The sequence below is a fragment of the Eupeodes corollae genome, chromosome 3, assembly GCF_945859685.1.
Source record: "Eupeodes corollae chromosome 3, idEupCoro1.1, whole genome shotgun sequence".
Taxonomy (NCBI): Eukaryota; Metazoa; Arthropoda; class Insecta; order Diptera; family Syrphidae; genus Eupeodes; species Eupeodes corollae.
In genome coordinates, this window is record NC_079149.1 from 104,747,093 (window position 1) to 104,772,100 (window position 25,008).

Here is a 25,008-nt window from a genome sequence, read left to right on the forward strand (position 1 = left end):
GTTGATTTCGCTTGAAAAGTTCTCTATGCGAACGTTTTTTTGTTAATGTTGATTTATCTATAATGATCATTTTTTTGTGGCCTCGAACGGATTATAAGTATGGATCAGAAATGTCGTTCTTCTTGGTATTTTTTTATTTACCAATTTTAGAATTTTCACTTGTTTTCGACATTTATCCAATATCTGATTCTTTATGTATCAATAACAAAACAAACTCAAACAAATATATTAATACAGCTTCTCACATCCGTAGGACAGGCTTTTAATCTTTCCTGGAGGCATATAATCTGCAATAACATAAATATAGCTCTTATACCACTTCTACTACGTATTACTACTAAACTAAATAAAAGCAATTTATTTTATTTTCTAATTATTATTATCCTTCATCATATTATTATTTTTTTTTAAATCATTTATCTATAGATAGGCGGCATTTTATTGAAATGCAAAATTGTTAAAAGTAACAAAAAATGTAAAAAGAAATTTAATACTTTTAAACATAAGCAGGGAATTCATAAAAAAGAAAGATGAACAATGAAAACGCTGTTTTCGTTAATGTTGTTGTTAGGAATTTTTTTATATAGTGAACAAAAAAAAACAAAATATCTTATATATAAATATGTATATGTATAACTTTAATTTATTTATAAATGTATTTAAAAATAAAAATTAGTTAAAACTTATAAAACAAACAAACAAAAACACAACAACAAGCAGAAGCAGTATGTTGTTGTTTTATTGATTTCATTCTTATTTGACGTGTATATATAAAAGAAAAGAACAAAAACAAAAAAAAAAACAATAAATAAATGAAATTAATTATTAAACAAAAAGAAACTGAATTTAGTTTTAGTTAGACACAAATACAAATTTAACAAACAAAAGTAAATGAAAAAGAGGAGTTACAATATTTCTAACATTCCTTCCTTTGTACATTTTTTTCTTTTTTAAATTGAGTTACTTTTAATTTGTTTCTAAATTGTTTGTGAATTCTAGATGAGAAAAAGAAATAACATATATTCAACCTGTTATATAACAAACGAATATAAAGGCAAAAAAAAAAATAAAATAAAAATAAAACAAATTAAAATACATACTGCCAAATCTTATTTTGTATTAATTTCAAAATTTATTTCACTTAAGTTGATAATTTTGTTTATTTATTATTTTTCCTTGAACTGTAAATATATATTAATTGTATACAAGGAAAAATCTACCTATAGCATAGATTTTTTTTTATTTTATTCAATAAACCAAGAAACAAAATTTATTTGTGTTTTTTTAGATTAAAACAAAAAAAAAAACATGTATATTTATATCATTAAAACAAAAACCTAATAAGATAGAAGTAAAACTGCAATGCGTGAACCTATTTACAAGGAATGAAATAAAATACATGAATTATATTTGTTTTGTTTAAATTACCTTGTATTCTATTTTCCAAAAACTTAACTTTTTCTTTGTTTTATAAAATTACAAAAAAGACTAGATAAATATAATATGTAATTGGTATTGAAATAAAAATGTCAAATGTAAACTATTTCGTAATGAAAAAAACAAAAATATAGATTAAAATTGATAATTTAAAAGTAATAACATTTTTATAAATGTGTTTTTTATTTATTTGCAATAATTGGATAGTCGGTTCCCATTTGAGGCCTTGGGCTGTTTTCATTTGACTGCTTGTGCATTCTTCTCCAACTCCAACCCTATGTCTTGTGGATTGTAGAGGATGATAGCTGAAGTAGCTTAAAAAAAGTGTTTTCATAAACATCATAAATCTGCTTGAGTACGATCGTTCTTTTGGTTTGTGTCATTAATGAACACACCAATTTTTCATAATGCATGCAAGCCTGATTATATATGTTGTCCGGTTGCAAGTACAGCAGCGCTTTAACTCCTCCTGGAGCATAGAACAGCAACAAGATCCTTCCACCTATCCCGATTCACCGCAACTGACCTCAGCTGAGGCTACGATTGAATACCTTGAGACCGGGCCTCCTACAAAACTGATTACCTCCAAGTTGTCTTTGGTCTTCCAACGCGTCTATTACCCTGGGGATTCCAAAGCCATTTTTGTTGCATGATGTCTACGTCCAATTTTTTCTGTCCGGCCCTATTCCACAGCTCAACGTTAAAAATGGTTTGAGGCCACCGGATCTTCAGAATAGACCGCAGACAACGGTTAACGAAAGCTTGTAGTCTGCTAGAGATGTTAGCAGAGCATTTCCATGTTTCAGAAGCATATAACAGCACTGATTTCACGTTGGATTCGAAGAGTTTCAATTTGGTGCATAGCGATATTTTGCTAGAGTTCCACACAGGAGAAAGGATTCCAAATGCACTACGGGCTTTGTTTACTCTACTGTTAACATCCAGGTCCGTTCCGCCATCGAGAGCTATAAAACCTCCCAGATATTTAAACTGCTCGACCTCCTCTATGGTCCCCTGCCTTAGAATAACTTGTGTGCTTTGGCCTGTGGTTATTACTTTGGTCTTATTTGTGTTAATCCTTAAGCCAGCCACCTCTCCATGATGTATGCCATGTGACATATATCGCCAGCATAATCTATGTGGCTAAGCTTGTCAAAAAGACTCCATTGGATACCGTGTCTTTCATTTTTACCCACCGTGGCAGTCATCACATCGTCAATCGCCAGCAGAAACAGAATCGGTGACAAGACATCTCCTTGTCTCACTCAGAAAGCTGTCCATTGTGCAACACAAAACACCTTGCAAGGCTGTACGATTCTTTAATAACAGCGACAGTTTTCTCAGGGATTCCTAGCGCAATAAGCGATCTCTAGATGCATTCACGATTGACCCGATCAAACGCCTTCTCAAAATCTACAAACATTAGCTACAGCGGTGATTGATACTCAGATGATTGTTCGAGTATGATTCGCAAGGTGTTGATGTGGTCGACGCACGATCGGCCACTGCGAAACCCCGCTTGGTGCCTATTGAGAGTAGACTCGATCCTAGACTTAATCCTGTGGAGAATAATAGTTGCCATTAACTTCGGAAAAACGGACAGAACTGTGATACCGCGCCAGTTATTACAGTTTTTGAGGCCTGATTATGGTAAGCACAAATTTAAATATCGACTAAACGACAGACAAAAATCAGAAAACACCACCGCGAGAAATTTTTCAAAACATAGAAGGTAGAATGAACACACTTTCTTAATTTCAAAAAGCACAAACTTCCACAATGAGTTTTTTTTTATCAGAATTGCATTCTTCTTTATATTAAAAGTTCAATTTTAACCACATTCCACCCTGCAGAGTACTGAAAGACTTTTACATACACAAATCAGCTGGCCTGGATAGTCTCCCCCTATTGTTCTGAAGAGGTGTTCTTGAACGCTGGCAAAAACACTGCGTAAGCTTTTCCATCTTTCCTTCTCTTTCGAGTGGATGTAAAATAGCCTTTTTTCCAACCTGCTCCTTAGAAAGGCGAATAATCCTCTCCCCCTAACTATCGGCCAATAGCACTCACGTCTGTTCTTTCCAAGGCCATGGAAACGGTGCTTAAAAAGCATCTTGAAGAACGAAAGCTTTTTAATGACAGACAATATGGGTTTTGTAGCAATAGGTCCACTGGTGATCTCATAGTTTATCTCTCCGAACATTGGAACAAATCATTACCTCGTTTTGGAGAAAGTAAGATGATTGCACCTGATATTTCAAAGGCATTTGATAGAGCTTAGCATACAAGCTCTTATATCGAAAATGCGTATTTTTGGTATTGAATACTCTTTTCTTCTTTGGATTAGAAACTACCTTTCGAACCGTTCAATACAAGTTTTATCGGATGATTTTAACTCTAGAACTTATAAAATAATTGCTGGTGTCCCCCTGGGCTCCGTGCTATCCATTAGCGGCATCCACGAACTAATCAACTTTCAGTCCTTGATATGTGTATTACAGATCACCTCTTATTAAATGATCACATATTCGATATTGCCACAATGATGCTTAAGATTCCTCCGACTGTGCAAGAAATTTTTCACTCCTTTTGATCTGGCTGTAATTTACAAAGCCTTCATTCGTCCAAAACTTGAATATAATTAACTTATTTGGGCAGGTGCCCCTAAAAGAAGTTTAAGTATTTTTGACAGGATCCAAAAAAATAGCTTTGGAAATGATAGGCGATAGAACTATAACTGAAACAATTACGTCACTACCGATATTTTCATAAACATTGTTCTGTGGAATTAGACAGTTGCATCCCCCATCAAACAATTCAGCCATAATACTCATACTGCTAGGAATGCACATCGGTTTAATCTTGAGCTCAATTTCGGACGTTCTGTCCGACATATCTGTATAGATATTCGTTTTTTAACCGCACATCGAGAATGTATAATGCTTAACGCAGCTCTATTTTTCCCTATCATTTTAATATTCAAAACTTAAAGACCAATGTTCATCGTTATCTCCTCTTTTATTCTTTCCTAAAGCTCGCACTATGTTTAAACTTGACCCCTTGATTGCTCGTTAATTCTAAAGAAATAAAAAATTCCACCCTGCAGCTTATTCCCTTGGAAAAATATGCATATAATTGCAAACGGTTGTTTTCAAGCTTGAGTTATTTTTTTACCTCGGTTATTTGTAAACATAATTTATTGTTTAACCTCAATAATTTTTAACATAAGTTATTGCTCAACATATCTTAAATTGTAACCACGTCATTTCTTAACCCAGGTTATCTTCTAACCATGTTTTTTAAACTATAGGTTGTTTTTAACCTAGGGTATAATTAACCTGAGTTAATTTTTACCGTAGGTTTCTTTTTTAATTTCGTTTATTTTAAAACCTCAGTTATTTTCTATCAACGATTATTTTTTTACTTAGGTTATTTGGTAACCTTGATTATTTTTTAATCTGAGACATTTTAAAACTGGGATATTTTGTATCCTCGTTTATTTTATGGTTATTTTGTAACTTGTATCTTTAGTTTCGTTTTTTTTATCCACGTTTATCGTTTAGCTTGAAATTATGTAATCAAATGGCTTGCCAAAGAAAAATACGTTGGGATGCCATACTGTAATTTTCGGCTTTCACATGAACAAAATATTGTTCATTTCCTATTCCACGGGGTCCACACCGTGGCTTGATGGTTAGAGAGTAGGACTGTCATGCCAAAAAGTATAAGGCAAGTTTTTAGTATCTAATTGGCCAGCTGCGAAAAAATTACTTTAAAATTAAGGCAACTTTAATGGAAAGTTGACTGGAAAAATAATCAAGAAAAGTCTCCCTAACTGTCAAGTCAAGTCTACTGCAGTCAAAATGACAGTTTATCATGTTTTTTCATTCAGCTGAAATTTGAGCTTTATCACGCTATGATTTATTCATTTTCTGCACAATTTCATTTAATGTTTTCTATAAAATGGTTCCTTGTCGATTTGGAGGAGAAATAAGTAATATTTCTTAACAATACAGAATATTAATCGTGATGGACTTGAAGATTGTCTGAGAAGTATTTTGCAGACAATAATGTGTTTAGTTGTTTTTATACTATGAAGTTGGAGTAGAAGTAAAGTTCTGAATTTGAAATGCATGACCCTTGGAAAACTAACTAGTTGTTCTGGTCAAAATTTACCTTAAAACAATGAAGTTGATGGCAAATGAAGTCCCTTATATTGCCTGAACCTGCCCATTAACAATCCAAAACGATATCAGCGATAACTTCAGTATTGACGTAGTTTTAACTTGTCAAATTTCAAAAGATAACAGTTTTCAAAGTGATAACTTTCCAAGACCATTAAAAATAAAGCAAACCTCTCAATCTTACCAATTTTACTAATTACTTATTGGGTTTTCCATTGATACAAATAATTAATTTATTTTTGATCAAAATGAGAAGCTCATTCTGACAACTTTTATGTGTTCCATTAAGTCAAATATGGAACACTTTTTAATAATAAATTATACAAAGTTGAAATTGTATTTATTCATGCATTGTTCTTTTTATTTAAGACAATTCAAGTAATTCCGAATTTTGCTTAGGTTAAAAATGTATATCATCGTAAATAATTGTGTGCAACTTATTGATTTTATGATTTTAAAAATTAAGCAACAATGTCTTCAATTCGAATTTAGATACAAATGCAATTATTATTGAACAATCAACAATAAGTTAGATTAACTCTATAAATCCCAAGTTTCCGAAACTTAGTGAACATTTAAATCTATAAAACAAGTGAATTATGGTAAACGCATCTTTTATACTAATTGTTTTTATTATTGGTAAATGTGTAGCTTAATTTTGTATATTTAAAATATCGTCCATGGAACAATATTTCTTCATTGATAAGACTTCAAGAATTTCACATTGAAAATCCACATTCACCCCTAGATCCCAACTGTCAGAATTTCCCATGTGTTCATACCGCAATCAACCAGTTGCCATATTTTTATTTATCTTCGAATTTCACAACAACAACTAAATTCGCACTACGATCTGTCAAAACCAAATTCGAATTCGGACATTCCACCAACCAAAAGAAATACCCCCAAAAAATTGTGCAGTGCTGTGCAAATGCAAAGAAAATCAAGAAAAAAAAAGAAAGAACAATAAAAAGAACAACACAATTCGATTAAATCCAACTTTAAGAATTATCCGTATCCCCCCGCACTCTATAACTTACCCCTCAAACTCTTTTTAATCTCTTATCACGCACTCAAAAAAATAATTAAACCAACAAAAAAAAATATTCCATCGATCAAGTACAATGTTCACTGACTTATTCCAAAATGTACAAATCTAGAGGAAGACGACGACGAAGTCCACGAAATAGGTAGTTCTGCTTAAGCTCATCCAGATCTGCTCCCAACAGCAGACGACAGAAACAAACCCAGAATCAGCAGCACAAATAATTATGGTGATGCAGCTGCATGTCAAAAAACCTATGACGTCCTCCAAAAAAGTTTTAATTTATAATTTATAACAAAAAACAAAAATATTATTTCCTTATAATTTTTATACAACAAAAAAGAATTATTAAATATTCCTTCTTGACTGTGTTTGGGCTGTTGTAGTACAAAACCTTCTGTTGTCGGTTTAATTTGATATTTTTGTATCCAAAAAGAAACAAGAACTTTTTAATTAAAGAGAGTGAGAGTGGCTAGAAGGACAACGACAACGAGACGTAGTTCCTTGCATCCTTGAAGCCATTTAGTTAAATTTTTTATTTTTGGTTCGGTTTGGGGGAAAATGGGAGTTTGCTTGTGCAAGGATAAAGTCGAAGATGGACAAACAGATGTTGCGCCAGCAGAACCTAGAGAACCATCGCCTCGAGCGAGTGGACAATGGAGCACATGTGGTTTGGAATCCTATAACAACATGAAATCACTGTCAGAGACGGTGGACAAACTGGTCAATGAGACATTGGATGTCATCGTTACTGTAATTGACAAGTGAGTATTTAAGTAAGAACGTAATTGCCATCTGGAAGTGGTTGGAATTGTGTGAACGAACGTATGTTACCTTTAATTAGTTTAAAAATGTTAAGACTTATGAGATTATTTGTGGAAACTCTTGAATTCTTTTACACAAAACACGATTTCATTGAGTGTCAAAACATGGTTGAGTACAAAGTGGGTAAAGTTAAGAAAAATCAACCTTGCAAGGTCGTTTTGGCTATCAGTGAAAGGTGTTGATCTCAATGATAATGATTAATCTATTATGTGGTTACAATAGTGTCATTTTTAGTGTTGAACGTTAGCCGAGCTAGTTACGCATCTTCCTCGTTTATAGAAAACTGATTTTTATGTCTAATCTAGAGATAAGAAAATAAATCTCAGTAGGTATCATTTATGAATCACGCACACTTAAAGTTTACTTATGTACCAATCTAAAATGCTTATTTCAACATCCGCGATGATTCATAATTTACATTTGTGTATCTCTCTCTATTGAAACTTGAACCCTTCCAGCCAAATAATTGCAAGTTACAAAATTGGCCAGCTAAAATTGTTTTGATCTTCAGAGTTAGATAAGTATCTCAGGTTTACTTTGAATAAGTTAAGATGGAAATGTTTTATTGTAGTTGAGCAACGCATAAAATGGCATGGAAAATATTTAAACTTCTTGTGGAGAGAAATATTCAAGGTTTCTTCTTCTGAGATCCCGGAAACTTTATAACTGATTAAATGCAAATTTTTAAGATAATTAACTAATTTTGAAGCTCTTTTTAGCCTTCAATTAAGTAATTGCTAACAATTTTCAATGATCAAATGCCTAGTTAGTTCTGAACCTTGAACAGAATGAGAAGAAGGTGTAGCTAAAAGAATCGCTGTGGCACAAGTTATCACTGATATAGCAAAAGTTTACCACAATGGACACAGTTCTCAGTAAAAATGAAAAAAAAAAAAAATGAAAAGGATTGAACGATACCATCTTGTATTTTAAATGCAGCAAGTTCAGAGAACTTTTTTTGCGATAACTTTTTTTGCTGAAGCTACAGTTTAACATTGCTGCACTCTATACTATTTTGCACAATGCTTTCGATACACTCTGTAGCTGAAGTTACACCATTATGTTAATCCAGCAAATCCATAACTCAAAACATTTAAGCTAGCGACAAGCCATCTCATCTCATGGTTTTTCTATTTCAATTTTTTTTTCAAAGAAATCAATGAATGTTTATTATATTGCAAAGAGGAAAGTTTGCCGTTTAAAATAAAAAGATTTAACCCAAATGACCACCAAAGGTATACGCTTTTAGCATTGTTTCATTTTCATGAAATCGGGCAGGTTCAGGTGATATAAGGGACTTGAAAGTAAGACAAGTTTTTAGTATCTGATTGCCAAAAAATTACCTTCCAATTAAGGCAACTTTAATGAAAAGTTGACTGGAAACTTAGTCAAGAAAAATCTCCCTAACTATCAAGGCAAGTGCACTTCTATCAAAATGACAGTTGATAATGTCTTTTAATTCAATTGAAATGTGAACTTTATTACTCTATGATTTATTTATTTTCTGCAACTTTATTCAATGCTATCTGTAAAAGGATTCCTTGTCAATTTGGAAAAGAAATAACTACTATTTCTTTACAATACAAAATTCAAATCGTGGTGGACTTGTAGCTTGCCTGAAAAGTGTTTTGAAGACAGTAATTTTGTTGGTACTTTTTGTACTATAAACATAAAGTAGAGATTTGAGAAGTAAAGTTCTAAATCTGAAATTCATGACGCTTGAAAAAATAACTAGTAAGCTTGCTCAAAATGTTCGTTCAAAGAATAAAAAAGTGTTTAATCAAAAGGTTTTGGTAACAAAATAACACTGTTAGAAGACTTTTCTTGCAAAAATGATTATTTCATTGCTTGTGTGGCACGAGACAACATTTTTGTAGTCACGTTTAATAATTTCAATGCGTTGTTTGAGCTTGTATCGTTCTGTTTCTTATAATGGTGTGATTTTAACTTAATAAATATCAGAAGGTTATAGCATAAAAGTCTAAGGTAGCTATTTTAAATTAAACCTCTTATTGGAAAAGCCTGTTTTGGACCCTATTTTTAAGTCCATTAAAAGAGTAATGTTGCCAAAAGCAATGTTCTGACAACACACATACATTTTTAATCAGGTTTGTTTTGGTGATATTATTTAACAAAAGAAATTAAGAGTACGATTTCAGAAATTGTATCAAACTTATGTACAGATATTTACTTTCATCTTTCTTTCTTTCATCTGAGAAGATTACATGGTCCCAATAGTCCGTTTCCTTATTAACGTAATGGTTTGCAAATTCTAAACGTCTAACTTTATTCACTTTGCTGATAAAGGGTTTAAGTCTTGGAATCCGAGAAAAGTAACCAGCCTTTTGTATGATATTTCCAACGGTTTTAGTTAAGACGGTCTTACCAAATTCTTCACATATCCCTGCTGCAAGTTCTGAAGAAGTGGTTCTTGGATTTTGTTTGATACAATTTACAACTGACCGCTCTTCTTTGTTTGTCAACTTCTTAGGACGACCGCTTCTTCTGTAATTTGTTAAATATTTTGAATCTTTAAATCGGTTTATTATGCTGCGAACCGTATAACGGCTTCTGCTGAGAATTTCTACGATTTCAGATAATGATTTCCCTTTCGAATGAAGATCTAGAATTATTTTTCTTTCAATTGTGGTAGTTTCTTTTCCAGCCATTTTTTGATGTTTAAATTTAATACAAACTTAAAACAACCTTTCTTCACCTATGTCTCAATTGAAATGAGTCATCATGACAACGACTGTAGTTATATGAGCTGCTGTGAGAGTAAAATTTTGATGATGCTACTAAAAAAACGATAAATTTCCTGAGAAATTATAGTGTGTGCCAATAGTTTTTTCCTTGTGAAACTGAAGTTTTTTTTTAAAACTATTAAAGTTTTTTGTTTAAAACCTCATGAGGGTTATTTTTTGTTGCACATTAGTAGAAAATAAATAAATACAAAATATTTTTTTGTTTTTATGTCATATTCATAAACATTTGAAAAATGCTAGTGTGCCAATAATTTTGTCCATGTGTGTACAAAATTGAAACACCAAACAGAGTTTTAAATATCCAATTTTTTATTGACATAAAAAGATTTTTTTTTAAAGTTTGGTCTTCATTTTCTTATTTTTATTTTCCTTTCAAACTAAAATTAACCATTGTTTGTAGGTAAATTATACCATAAAATATTTTAAATTCGTTAATGTAAAAAAGGAACAAATTTCGTGGACATTAAAATTTATACTTACTTACTTACTTACTTAAGGTGGCGCTACAGTCCTGTGTGAACTAGGGCCTCACCCAACAAACTTCTCCATCTAGCTCGGTCCCTAGCTAGATGTCTCCAGTTTCGCGCTCCAAGTTGGGTGAGGTCACCTTCCACTTGTGCGCGCCACCTGATCCGCGGTCTTCCTCTACTGCGCTGTCCTGTGGGTGCGGATTCGAAGACTTTCCGGGCCGGAGCATTGGTTTCCATGCGCTCTACGTGACCCAGCCATCTTAGTCGTTGAACTTTTACTTTTCTTGCTAAGTCTACGTCGCTGTACAGCCCGTACAGTTCGTCGTTCCATCTTCTCCTCCACTCCCCTTCGATGCATACGGGACCGTAGATCACACGAAGAACTTTTCTCTCGAAGCGACCCAAGGTGCTTTCATCCGCTTTTGTCATGGTCCATGCTTCTGCACCGTATAGCAGGACGGGGATGATAAGGGTCTTATATAGCAACACTTTGGTCCCTCGAGAGAGGACATTACTACTCAATTGCTTTCTTAGTCCAAAGAAACAGCGGTTAGCAAGAGTTATTCTGCGTTTGATCTCAGCGCTGGTGTTGTTTTCTGCGTTTACAGCGGAGCCTAGGTAGACGAAGTCCTTGACTACCTCAAAGGTACGTCTGTCGATTGTGACGTTTTGACCAAAACGTCGGTGTTGTATGTCCTTTCTAGACGACAGCATGTACTTTGTTTTGCCCTCATTAACCGTTAAACCCATTTTTGCCGCCTCTGCCTCAATACTCACAAAAGCCCCATTGACATCACGCTGAGTTCTTCCGATTATGTCAATGTCATCAGCATATGCCAGTAATTGGACAGACTTTTGAAAGATAGTGCCTCTAGTGTTGACGTGTGAGCTCTGCACTATTCTTTCAAGCACGATGTTAAAAAAATCGCATGACAGCGCATCACCTTGTCTAAAACCTTTTTTGACATCAAAAGGTTCTGTTAAGTTGTTTCCAACCTTTATGGAGCAGCGTGAATTCTCCATGGTCATCCTGCACAAACGGACGAGTTTGGCAGGGATGCCAAAACTAGACATGGCTCTATACAGCTCGTCGCTGTAGATGCTGTCATATGCGGCCTTGAAATCGATGAAAAGATGGTGAGTGTCGATTTGGTGCTCTTGAGTTTTTTCCAGGATCTGCCGTAATGTAAATATTTGATCAACTGTGGACTTTCCTGGTCTAAAACCACACTGATAAGGACCTATCAGGTTGTTGACGATGGGCTTTAGACGTTCACATATTATGGCAGAGAAGATTTTATAGGCGAGTTAAGTAGACTTATTCCTCTATAGTTGGTGCAGTTTAGAGGGTCTCCTTTTTTCAGGATCGGGCAAACAATACTGAGGTTCCATTCATCGGGCATGCTTTCTTCCGACCATATCTTACAGATAAGTTGGTGCATGCTCCTAACCAACTTATCTCCAGCTGCTTTAAAGAGCTCGGCATTCAAGCCATCTGCTCCAGCGGCTTTATTAGACTTCAACTTAGATATGGCAATCTTTACTTCGTCTAAGTCGGGAGGACGGGATTGTTGGCTTTCGTCGTCTATATCGAATGGGTCATCCTGCCTGACAGCGGGATTCAGTTCTTCATCGCCGTTATACAGTCTGCAGAAGTGGTCCTTCCATATCCTCAGCATTGACTGCGGTTCCACTATGATGTTTCCACTTTCGTCTTTGCAGCCTTCGGTTCTAGGTTTATGTACCTGTGAATTTCGTTTCACCTGTTCATAAAACTTTCGAACCTCATTCCTGCTTTTATACCTCTCAACATCTTCGACCGCACGCTTCTCATGCCCTCTCTTTTTCCTTCTGAAAAGTCGGCGTTCCTCTCGCCTCTTCTGCTCATAGAGCTCACGAGCAGCTCTCGTCCTTTTATGCAGCGCCGCTTTGCGTGCCTGTTGTTTGGCTGCATTTGCCTGCCGACATTCCTCATCAAACCAGGGGTTCCTTGTTGGTGGCTGTTTGAAACCCAGCACATCAGAGGCGGCTTCTCTGATTGCATCTTGGCAATGTTGCCACTGGTTTTCGATACATTGTGTTGGCGGCAGAGAACTTCGAGAGAGGTTACTTGTCACTCGGTCGGAAAAGGATTTGGCGATCTCTGGCGATTGTAGCCGTTCGACGTTGTATCTTCTGCCAGCACCTCCCTGTTTTGCCTTGGGTCTGGAAATCCGAAGTGCTACCCTGGCTACAACGAGGTAGTGGTCCGAGTCGATGTTAGCTCCTCGGAAAGTTCGTACATCCATGATGCTGGAAGCGTGTCTGGCGTCGATCGCAATATGGTCAATCTGGTTGACGATAGATTGATCTGGAGAAGTCCAGATCAATCTACCGTCATCCTTTGTGGATGTTGAGGTGTGGAAAACGCGTACTGGCTACCATTACGTTTCGCCCCGCAGCAAAATCTATGAGCCTGAATCCATTGTCGGAAGTGTTGTCGTGCAGGCTGTTCATCCCGATTATTCCACCAAAGATGTCTTCCCTTCCTAGCTTGGCATTAAAATCGCCCAGGACTATTTTAATATCGTAGCTAGGGCACTGCTCATATGTTTTGTCTAAGAGCTCGAAGAACATATCTTTGGTGTTGTCGTCTTTCTCTTCTGTGGGGGCGTGCGCGCATATCAGGCTAATGTTGCCGAATTTAGCCTTGATGCGTATAGTCATGAGGCGCTCATTGATGCACCTATAGCTCAAGACTTCTTGCCTAAGTCTGGCTCCAATGACGAATCCGCATCCAAATAAGCGCTGTTGGTTTTCGTGGTAGCAGTCACCATAGTAAATATCGCAGTTTTTCATCCTCTTTTTGCCCGGCCCATCCCATCGTATTTCCTGGATGGCGGTGATATCTGCTTTATATCGTTCTAGGGCCTCCGCTAATTCTTCGGCCGCACGTGGTCTGTTAAGGGACCTAACATTCCACGTGCATATCCGAAGTTCGTTGTCCTTTATTCGTTTGCGTTGGTTGTCAACAGTAAATCCGTCCGTATCCGAGGCTTGTTGGTGCTTCGCAACTTTGAAAGCTTTTACGTGGCCAGGAAGTCACCCCGACGCACAACCTCCAACCTGGAGGGCCAGATCCTAAGTATAACTCCAAGGATGGGGAGCCGGATAAAACCGCTCCTTACAGGCCTGGGCTCCGAATAAGTCGAAGAAGCCCTATAAGGTGTTCACTAAGTAGTTCAACCTTACTGGAACTGTAGACGCCACCGTTGATTCCATCTCGGGAATTCCTCCGCTGCCGTCTGGATAAGGAGAGGTGCCTTAGTGGAAACACCTCTCCCCACCTCTCTCGTTTGCTGCCCCCAACAACTTTCCACTGGGGTTGGAACCCAATCTCCAGTTGAGGTACTAGGCACCCGATGTTCACCACGTGGAGGTGAGAGTAGGAGTTGATAGACAGAGGTTGGTTTTAAGAAAAAAACCTATGGACGCTTGTGTCCTCTTGAATGCACATGTCTACCATTTGAACATCATTAAAATTTAAAATTTATACAAAGATTTAAAAAAATTAAATTAAATGCAAAGCTATTCTGGAATAAAAAAATATTTTATTCTGTTGGACATTGAGTCAAATAATCGGCAGCATTTGTCAATTGAAATATTGTACCACTCCTGTTGAACCATTCTCCACAGTTCGGTTTAAATTTTTGTTAAATGTTTCCAAACCACGCATTTTGAATCTCTCCAAAATGTTCCATGGGATTTAAGTCAAGCAATTAGTTTGGCCAATCCAATACGCTGTTTTTTGGTCCTTAAAATACTTTTGAGCAGATTTGGATGTGTGCCAAGGGTCGTTGTCCTGCTGTAGAACACATTTGAGTGGCAGGTTCTCGCCCGCATAAGACAGCATCGTATCCTTCACGATATTCATCTTCATATTATGATCTATTTTACCCGCTATCTAATGTATTGGTCCAACGCCATACCAAGAAAATTAACTAGAAAGTATGATACTGCCGCCACCATTCTTGACCGTTTTCTGGATGTGTTTGGGATTCAGTTCTTTCAAATTAAGCCTTCTAACGATTTGTCTCCCATCACTTCCGAACAGATTTATCTTTGTTTCGTCCATCCACAAAAAATTGCTCCACTTTTTGCCTCCTTTGTTGTAATATTCTGTTTTGCTTAGAAAGGGCACCATTCAGTCTTTTATGAACAGTTCTGGAAGTTATTGGAAGCTGTAGTTTGTTTTTTATTTCCCTTGACGACTTGTAAGGATCTTTTTTTGATGCGCAAATTATCTTTTAGTCTTCTCTTGAAGACAGTAGTCAAATTCCTTTTGCTATCAACTTAAGAGATCTGCTCATTATTCTGGCTATTTTCCTCAAAGATTTTCCCTCACTTCGTAGAACTAAAATGACAGCTTTTTTTTCTAGAGAACAATGCTTACCGCGACCCATGTTTTCCTAAGAATTAATTGTAATATTATTAAAATAATTTGAATTTACTTCCTAAAGTGAAGTTATTGTTTTATAAAAGTAAAACAAATATTTAAAACTAATACTTTTGATACTAGTTAAATATTAAGTTCTGTGTTTCTATTTTAATGTCCACCAAAAACGCATTCTTACCTAAAGAAGGGTTTATTTCCACACAATCAACAAGCAAAACAAAATAAAATCCATTTTATTTTGCATAGGAAAGTCTAACTTTTGTTTTGATAAAGGTTAAAACTACTTCTAATGAATGTTGATGTTTTAATTTGCTTTTGCTCTTAGCAACTGTGTCTCTTTTAATGTCCATGTCTGTATATATTGATGTAAATCTTGAAATTGTTTATAATATCACTCCAGTTATAACTTTAGGTTTCCAATAGATAAAAAGTTTTTGTGTGTTTCAGTTCAAAGTTTTCATGTAGTCAAATTCTACTTTTGGACTTATCTTAGATCGCAAATTTTTCCCTGAATCACCTGAACAAGTAAAGTAACTAGTTACCTAGTTCTGAGCTTGCCAATTTTTATTCAGAGCCAGGTAGAGATAAATCTTAGAACCCAAATAAATAAGGAAAACAAACGAAAAGGGACACCTTTGTGTTTCTCAGATAAAAAGTAAAGTAAAAAAAGTCCTTATTTGTTATTTAATTTATACTACGAATTGAAAAATACAAACTGAAACTGAAGATGCAATTTTTCACTTAAAATTTAGTGATGTTTTATTCAAATGAAAGTTTTTCCATTTTTTGTTGTTATCTGTAGTACCAAAATACGAATTTCCTCCAAAGGAACCTTTGCTATGTCCGATTAATTTCAAGTTTCCCTCACAACTTGATATTTCAAAAAATATGTTCAAGCGATCACTTAATAAGTTTCGATTTACCTTATTCAATTTCTATTTATGTATAAATAATTGTGCCTATTTTTTTACAGCGAACCCGAACCACCCAGTTCCATGGTTTTGCTTCATGTTATAACCGACAAACCATCTGGTTGGATTGAATTAGTTAAATCACTAATTCGAGTTGTACCCGTTAAACATCCAATGGGTGCAAGTGTTATTGCCCTACTCCTCGATGATAGTCCATTACCAACAAAAGATTCCGTACTGAAAGTTGCTGATATGATCACACATTCCCTACGAAGGACGCCACGGCGCGAGAGGAATTTATGCGTTATACTTGGTTGTTTGGCTGAAAAATTAGCCGGACCGAGTAGTATTGCAATGTTAAATGAAACAACACTTCAGTACCTGATTGATAATTTAGAAGATGGTGTTAATCATGATGTGACATTATTATCGTTAATTGCTTTAGAGAAATTTGCTCAAACAAGTGAAAATAAAGCTACAATTAAGGTACATACTTAGAAATTACAAAAATCTATGAGTGCAATGTAATCTGGTGGTTTATTTTTTTTACAGAAAAAACTTGCAGAACATCCTAACAATCCTTTGATTAGATTAGAAAAATATGCCACGGATAGTGACTATGTGTTGCGACAGATTGGATTCTGTGCACGATGGTGTCTGGATAATTATTGTAATTTTACAAGTTTTCATGGTAACCAAGAACACTTCAGTGGAATGTATTTTGTTTAATTTCAGTTACTGTTGAAGGAAGAAATTACTCGTTTGAGACTGTAGATTTAAGCAATATAAATGTTATGCTTAATACAAAAGATGTCAGCGAATATCTGAAAATTTCGCCAGATGGCTTAGAAGCAAGATGTGATGCTTACACGTTTGAGAGTGTGCGGTGCACATATCAGGTAAATAAAATTACCTTTCTTCAATTTCTTCAAACCACATATTTAACTTCCATTCATTAAATTTATATCCTCTTAATGTATATCCTCTTTCTAGACTGCCGTTGATTGCTGGTATTACGAAGTGTTAATAATAACACCGGGCGTAATGCAAATCGGATGGGCAACCAAGGATTCTAATTTCCTAAGTGACGATGGCTATGGCATCGGTGATGATAAATACTCAATTGCATTTGATGGATGTAGAAAATTGATTTGGCATAATGCCCAATCAGTAGCGCATAATTTATCTGCTTGGCAACATGGTTCTATTTTAGGTTGTTTGTTAGATCTCAAACAGCAAGAAGCAGTTTTTAGTTTAGACGGTCAAGAAACTGAATCATATAAAAATGTATTTAGTAATGCAAAGTAAGTTTATAAATAAATTATATAACATTATTTTAAATTAAAGATTAATTAATAAATTTAGAGAGGGATTTTTTGCTGCAGCAAGTTTTATGTCCTTTCAACAATGTCGATTTAATTTTGGCTTAGAACCATTTAAATATCCACCCAAAAATCGAGTGTATCGCAGTTTTAATAATTGTGCAACCCTCAAGTCCCAAGATAAAGTAAGTTTTTAAAAAACAAACAAACAAACAAAAATTTAATTTGATAATGTTATCAATTTTATTTTATTTGCAGATTGTTCTTCCTAGGCATATATTTTTAGAGAAACTACGAAGGCTAAGTGTGCGTGATGATTCATGTACGCTATGCTTTGATAAAAAAGCTACAATTCGGCTTTCACCTTGCAACCACAGGTAAGATTAAATTCAGAATAAGATATAGATTTAGTTTAGTTGAGAAATTATTTGAATTAACATAACCAGCTGAGTTCCGTGATTCATTCCATTAAAAAAAAGTAAATGAATTTGATTATCGTCCTTTAAACCTGATGAAAGCCTATAGCATAGGTCATAGCTCAAGCAAGAAATGATATTTCGACGGTTTAAAAACTGTAACTATTCTATTTCACAAAATTTCTATTTCTGGTGGCCTTACTACTCGACACAACGTCATTAATGAAGAGAGCCTTTTTTGGTCACAGGGTCATAATGAAATTTACTGAATAGATGCAGACATATAAACAGACTATGAAGAAACGCATAGATTTTTTCTTATAACCACACTGTATGAATCTTAAAAAGAGCCCAGCTGCAAGAAGCAATATTATTAGTTATTTATCTAACAATAAATTAAATGTTTACATTAATAATAATAATTATGTAGAATTACTTAAGCTTTAGTTTTAAGTAAAATCGATTATGGTTTTTATATTTATGGCAAATGTCCAAGCTCAACTCTACATGTTCATTGAGTGGTAACCCTGGCTAGTGACAAAAGGTGATAAATTTGTCTTCCCAAGTTAAAAGTTAATAAAAAACGATAACAGTATTTAAATTTTAAAAAGTACATGCAAACAACGGCATACACTTGCTTTATAAATTTCCATTAAAAAAACGTTAATGGCATTTAATTTGTTTTAACTGAGAACATAAAAAAGGCATAGCTAAAACTTAACCTTAACGTCATTATACTATAATGAACAAAAACAAAAGAAAAGCACACGAAATATCACCAGAAAAGTCGAATATAAACAAAAAGAGTTCAACCAACAACACAATGAATTCAAATGATATCCGTGCTGCAATGTAAAAAGCCCTTAATGAGAATCTTAACGATATAAGAGAAACATTAAAATGTATAGTCAAACTATCAGACTTAGAAAATTTACATGTCGAATTAAGACAACTTCAAAGTTGCAATCAAACCCTGTGGGAAAAAGTTACTGCTCTAGAAAATAGATGTGAGTTTTTAGGAAGAAAAATGAGGCTGAGTAGATGCGAAGTACCGAAGCCAATCTTACATTTCATATGCAACATCGAAATGCCGTTCAGCCAAAACATCAAATACAAACATAAATAAATCCAAAACGATGGTGTTTAGAAAAGAAGGTGGGTGCTACGCTAGGAATGAGAAGTGTTTTTTTGTAGACAGGAATTAGAAACAGAAAAGTCATATAAATACTTGGGAATAGATATCTGCTGCAACATGAACATGGAACAACACTTTCAAGAGAAGTTATGCCGCATGGAAAAACTGTCTGGAAGATAAACATATATCGATGAGAATCAAATACCAATTATTTCAGGCAGTTTCCAAATCAATAATGCTATATGGAGCTCAAGTGTGGGGATACAAATCATACGATACAGTAGAAAAACTGCTCCGATTTTTCTTAAAGCGAATTTTTAAGCTTCTTATATATACATATGCTATTTGTTGAAACAGTAATCTCACCACTATTCATAGAAACATTGCAACTTCATATCAACTTCATTGCGAAAACTATGGTACTGGACGGATAAAGGTTGACCAAACGAAAAGCAAGTTACGTGATAGAGAAGAAAATATTGTTTTATGAACATTGGAAAGCACTCGCAGAGTTCGCTGGTCAGACTTTAAGGATTACTATGGATAATATCCATCAATGAGAGGAAGAGTTCGATAATAAAGCGGCGGAGGAAAAAATGCGAGCGGAAAGCATTGAAAAAGCACTTACATCAACCCATCGCGAAATACATGCCAGCTTAAAGCATAATCTTTGCAAAAACAACTATTTTAATGAAAAATAATCAACTGACACAATATCTACTGTTTTTAAGGCCAGAGGAGAAATTATGGATCTTAACTTTGTAGCCCACAGAGAAGTATTGCAAATTTTCTGCACTATTTGTAATATGCGTGGAAGGGAAACATTTATCACTTTCTGGGAAGATGTCCTGTCTTAAGGGAGTTCAGGCTTAATTTTTTTGGGAAACTAGAACTGGGGGAACCAGAAATGAAAATGATTTTAAATGGCGCTGAATGGGAAAAATTGCACAAGCTATAATTAAAGACAATTTTTAACATACCTCTTACAATACTTTATTATGTACATTTTGTTTGTTTACCATTTAAACGTGTCGAAGGAAACACCACTTCAACCTTCCCACCGTGGAACATTAATACAAACTCGTTTGAACTAACTCTATCAGTATCCAATAAAGACAACACAAACAACGGAATCTATCATTCCACTTTCGCCAAAATCATGGAAAATCTAAAACAAGAAGGCTGGATTCTTGTCTTCACGGATGGGTCTAAATCAACTTAAACCACTTTGTTTGCAGTAACTCAAGAAGACGGAACTCTGTTAAGAGCTGGAATTTTATAGATATTCCATCAATCTTCACTTCTGAAGCACTAGACAATTTTGAAGCTGCTAAAACTGTCCTGCAATCTACTTCTAAAGCAGTAATTTGCTCCGACAGTCTATTGGTGCTCAAACCAATCCTTAATACGTACAACAACAACAACATAATTAACAATATAAGAGATTTGCTCATAAAACACACACCATAATTAAAATTAATATGGGTATCCTACTCAGCCATATCGGTATACCAGGCAATGAATATGCCGACAAAGCTGCAAAGAAGCACCTGTTTTTACTTTCAATACATTTTCAAAGAACGACATTCAAAGATATATCGATCAATTACCTTAAAAGAACAAAATTCTCTTCTGGAATATGCTAAGATAAACACTGACCGATCCGCTCCAATTTACCCATCATCACTCTCCAGAACAACTATATCAAACTTTATTCGCCTTTGCTAGGACGCAGTATCTTAACTCACCTTTTAAGGAAACAAAGTCCACCTCTCTGCCCATCATGCAACAACAACTTGAACATGTCACATATACTTGGCTTATCATCATGTGGAATTTCCAAAAAAATGAATGCTGTTTAAAAACCGATCAAAATATATATTCGTTTCTTAATACAATTAATGTCGAACATATATTAAAAATTGACAAATGCCTTCATATGAATAATTTGAAAACATAAGGGGCTTCTTTTGCAGTCAACTTCATTCTTTGAACGTAAATTTTGACCAAGGCAACTAGTTAATTCTTAAAATGTCATAAGTTTTTATGACACTTAAAAGGTAGATTTTTCTTGACTAACTTTCGAGTCAACTTTCCCTTATTTGGAAGGCAGTTTTTTGACACCTGGCCAATCCTTTATGTCGTCTGAACCAGCCCAATATAATTAACTAATAATTTATATTAGAGTGGAAAGCTTTTGTAGCTAGAACTCTTTTCTATTAGCATAGGATTTGTAATTTTATGTTAACAAATAATAATAATTTTCTTATTGACCCTTACGGACATCCTTAGAAGAGAGAAATAGACAGCGTCATAAAAGCAAATCATGTATCAGTCCTTTAAATATCATCCAGATCTGTAAAGCTCTCAAAATGTCATTCAAGGAGATGTAGTTTCAGTTTTTATATATTTTAGTAGACATCAATAGACAAATGCTTTTTAGCACTCTACACGTCTAAAGCAAAAAATATCTGCAATTGTCTAAAATATCAAGATGATACAGGAAGGCACCATCAACCTTCATCCACATCAATTTTCCTACATTTTTCCTAATCCTTATTACATTCTGTGGGGCACAAGGGATCCACGGACATCCGAGTAAGATGTTTGTCGGCCATTGCTGGTGCATCACACTGTAAGACCTAACCTTACCTCATTCGTCACAATAGTTTTCCAAAAGGAGATATTACTACCCTTATTATGCAGAGACACAGTGTGAGCAGTAGGAAGAAGAGAGAGGGTTTAAAAGGAGATTTCGACGCACATTGGTTTTGAATTCCTGAATATTGCAATGACTAGGAAAGACAGAGTGTGGTAAGGAATTCTACATTCGCGTAGTACGTCTAAAGAACGAATCTCTGTATTTGATAGTACGGCCGAGTGATGATGAGCATTCCTAGAAGCGGCAGGAATGCATCTGGCTATTTCACTAGAGCATAAGCCGTTAAAATAACGGTAAAAAAAGGTCAGACAAGAGACCTTACGACGATTTTCAATCGAAGTAAATGAACTTGATGATATTATCATGTATCAATTTAAATGCTCTACGTTCAATACTATCCAAGAGGCTTAAGTAAGTTGCGGGAGCATCAGCCCAAAGATGGGAGTTATACTCAAGCTTTGGACGTATATAAGTCTTATAAATAACAGCCAGATCAGTAGGGGTAAAATATTTCTTGCGTCGCATAAGGAAACCCTGTTCCTAAAAACTTGGAATTCGTCTCTTTCTCGTCACTTGAAATTCTCATAAAGTTTATGATAGCATAATGATCCATGGTGATTTTATCCGAATGGCTAATACCACTACATCACCCTTTCTAACCTTACTCTTACTTAACCTAGCCTACATGATAATAATAAAACCTGCTAAATAATAAGACTATTTATTTACTCCCAATTCCTATGATTGAATCACAAAAAAATTACAGAAGAAAAAGTTGATCCCAAAAGCTATCGATAAAAATTCATTCTCATTCTTTAGTAGTCATAGTTTCGCTTAAAAGTCTTCACAAAGGCAAGTCTTGTAGTGCAAACAAAATATCACTGTTTTCCTTAAGAGGTCTTGGTTTCTATCCACTTCTTCATAATAAGTATCAATTAAAATGAGCGGCTCTAGTTCTTCTACAGTAATTAAATAATTTTGAACCATTAATTTTTCCTTTTTTCAGAGGATTCTGCTCAACGTGTGTTAAACAACTTCTATACTGTCCAATGTGTCGAGCTGATATTGAGTCAAAAGTACAAGAAGACATCGACAGCCCGATCGTTGAAGACATATCGACGTGATGTCGCCAATAACAACCACTTTACATACTACAACAATCGCCAATGCAAACTTTAGAGTGAACTAACAACATTTAATACCATCCTGGGGGATTATTAAAAATATTCCTTCAACAAAAATTTACATTCTATATAATTTGTGTTGAATAAAAGATTAAAAAAAAAAGAAAAAACTAAACTAAAGGCAAACGAATCAGCAATAATTAATAAAATATGAAAAATACAGTAACAACAACAATAAACGCATGAAAATGTAAAATTAAATTTTGTAGGTATTTATTAATATTATTTTTTTTTCTTTAAATTATAATTATTATTTATTTATTAAGAGGCCCTTCTTATGGTTCGGATGTGATTGACAAAAAAATTGTTTTTATTTTTGAGCAAACTACATTTCATTTCGTCGTCGTTTGAAGCTGTGCTTTCGTTCGTTTGGTTAACGAATTAAGTAATTAGCTTTGGTAACGAACGTTGTGGAATGACGAACCAAAATAAGGATCTAAAGTATATTTTTCACGGGTATACAAAATCAAAGCAGTTACATATTTAAAATATATATATTTATATTTGTATAATTACTACGAACAAACTGTAATACACCCCACACCACTCAGCGAAGGTTAAAACAAAAAGAATTGAAGAGATTTATATTAAAAAAAAAAAAAACAAATAAAATAAATTAAAAAAAAACTAAAATAAAATAGATATATTTATATAAGAACAAACGTAAAATCATGAGTAATATATATAGTATATATATTTTTTATCACTTATCGTTATCACACGCACATTCTTATCGAGTTTTCATCAAAATAAAAACAAAAATATTCTTGAAAATTAAAAAAAAACAACAAAAACAAAACTAAGAAATAATAACGAAACGAAATAACTTGAAAAGTCTGTTAAAATATAGGAGAATAATTTGCGGGTAGAATTACTATGTTACACTATTAAAATATAGTTTTAACCATAAATTAGATACTTTATTTTTTTTTTTAATCTTATTTTTGTTTATTATTTATAAAAGAGAAAAATAAAAACGGCTTTTGTCATTGGAAGACTAAAAAAATCAAAATATTTAAAAAAAATGTATCCTGTTTGTTTTTCTTTCTTTTGTTTCATTAAATAAATGTGAGTTTATCTGGAGATAAAATAAAAAACTAAAACAGACAACGTATGATTTTTAAAAAAATAAATATAATGTACCTAAAATTAAATCTAAAAACAACAAAACATTAAAAAATAAGTTAAAATATATACACATTTATTTTCTTTTTGAAGAAAATTGTGTCTACTGTTAAACCTCTATTATAATTATATTTTTTTATCATTATTATTTACTTACTTATAATTTATAAATAATGCATTGTTTTGAAAACATTTAAGAGAAAAAAAAATATAATATAAAATAAAATCATCATCTTTATTTTATAGTCTCTATTATATATTTCGATAATAAATAGTGATTTCGTATTACTAAAAAGTATTTCTTATTCAAAATTTATTTTTTTGGAAATAATATAGCAGTAATAAAACATATGCAGTGTAAAATATATTGCAAATGGAATTGAGCGTCGTGAAAAAATGCTAAGGGACAGTTGTTCATCCTTAACCCTAGAAAGATAACCATATTTCATAGACCATAAGTGATACACATGATTTATACGTCAATTCAACGTAGGTCATCTTTCTAGGGTTGAACAAGAATATACTGAACTAAAAAAAAATTGGGAAATTTTTATCTAATCTAGCTCCTCCTAGTTGCGAACCAACAACAAGCCTCGGTTACGGACGGATTTATTGACAACCCATGCAACCGAATTAAGGATATGCACGAGGAATGTAAGGTCCCTTAACAGACCCTAGAGGATGAAAAAACTGCGATATTTACTATGGTGACTGCTAACGAGAAATCCTACAGCGCTTATTTTGATGCGATTTTGTAATTGGGGCCAGACTTAGGCAACTAGTCTTGAGCTAGGTGCATCAACGAGCGCCTCATGACCATCCGCATCAAGGCTAAATTCGGCAACATTAGCCTGATATGCGAAACATGCCCCCAACAGAAGAGAAGGATGAGAACACCAAATATATGTTCTTCGAGCTCTTAGACAAAACATATGAGCAGTGTCCTAGCTACGATATTAAAATTGTTCTGGGCGATTTTAATGCCAAGCTAGGAAGACATCTTTGGTGGAACAATCGGAAAAAACAGCCTGCACGGCAACACTTCCGACAACGGATTCAGGCTTATGGATTTTGTTTTGCGGCGAAACGTCATGG

General features: G+C 34.2%; 2 protein-coding genes across 2 annotated transcripts in view; one reads left to right on the plus strand and one right to left on the minus strand.

Annotated features, from left to right (window-relative positions):
- The window catches only part of LOC129949726 (tetraspanin-6-like), a 332,660-nt gene that overhangs the window by 112,660 nt on the left and 194,992 nt on the right, over window positions 1-25,008 (minus strand). The gene's annotated exons all lie outside the window — the stretch shown is intronic.
- LOC129949722 (RING finger and SPRY domain-containing protein 1-like) lies at window positions 6,453-24,032 on the plus strand. Its single transcript, XM_056061352.1, has 8 exons — window positions 6,453-7,427; window positions 16,132-16,555; window positions 16,622-16,739; window positions 16,805-16,968; window positions 17,063-17,373; window positions 17,435-17,576; window positions 17,650-17,768; window positions 22,611-24,032. Exons 1-8 carry the CDS (start codon window positions 7,225-7,227, stop codon window positions 22,726-22,728), a joined length of 1,599 nt encoding a protein of 532 aa, XP_055917327.1. The 5' UTR covers window positions 6,453-7,224; the 3' UTR covers window positions 22,729-24,032.

What these genes read in the sequence shown, in the direction of transcription:
- LOC129949722 (XM_056061352.1), top strand. Translation starts at nt 7,225, where the DNA reads ATGGGAGTTTGCTTGTGCAAGGATAAAGTCGAAGATGGACAAACAGAT. An exon ending in AAAATAAAGCTACAATTAAG is followed by an intron (nt 16,556 to 16,621) that starts GTACATACTTAG and finishes TTTTTTTTACAG; the next exon opens with AAAAAACTTGCAGAACATCC. An exon ending in AATGTATTTAGTAATGCAAA is followed by an intron (nt 17,374 to 17,434) that starts GTAAGTTTATAA and finishes TAATAAATTTAG; the next exon opens with AGAGGGATTTTTTGCTGCAG.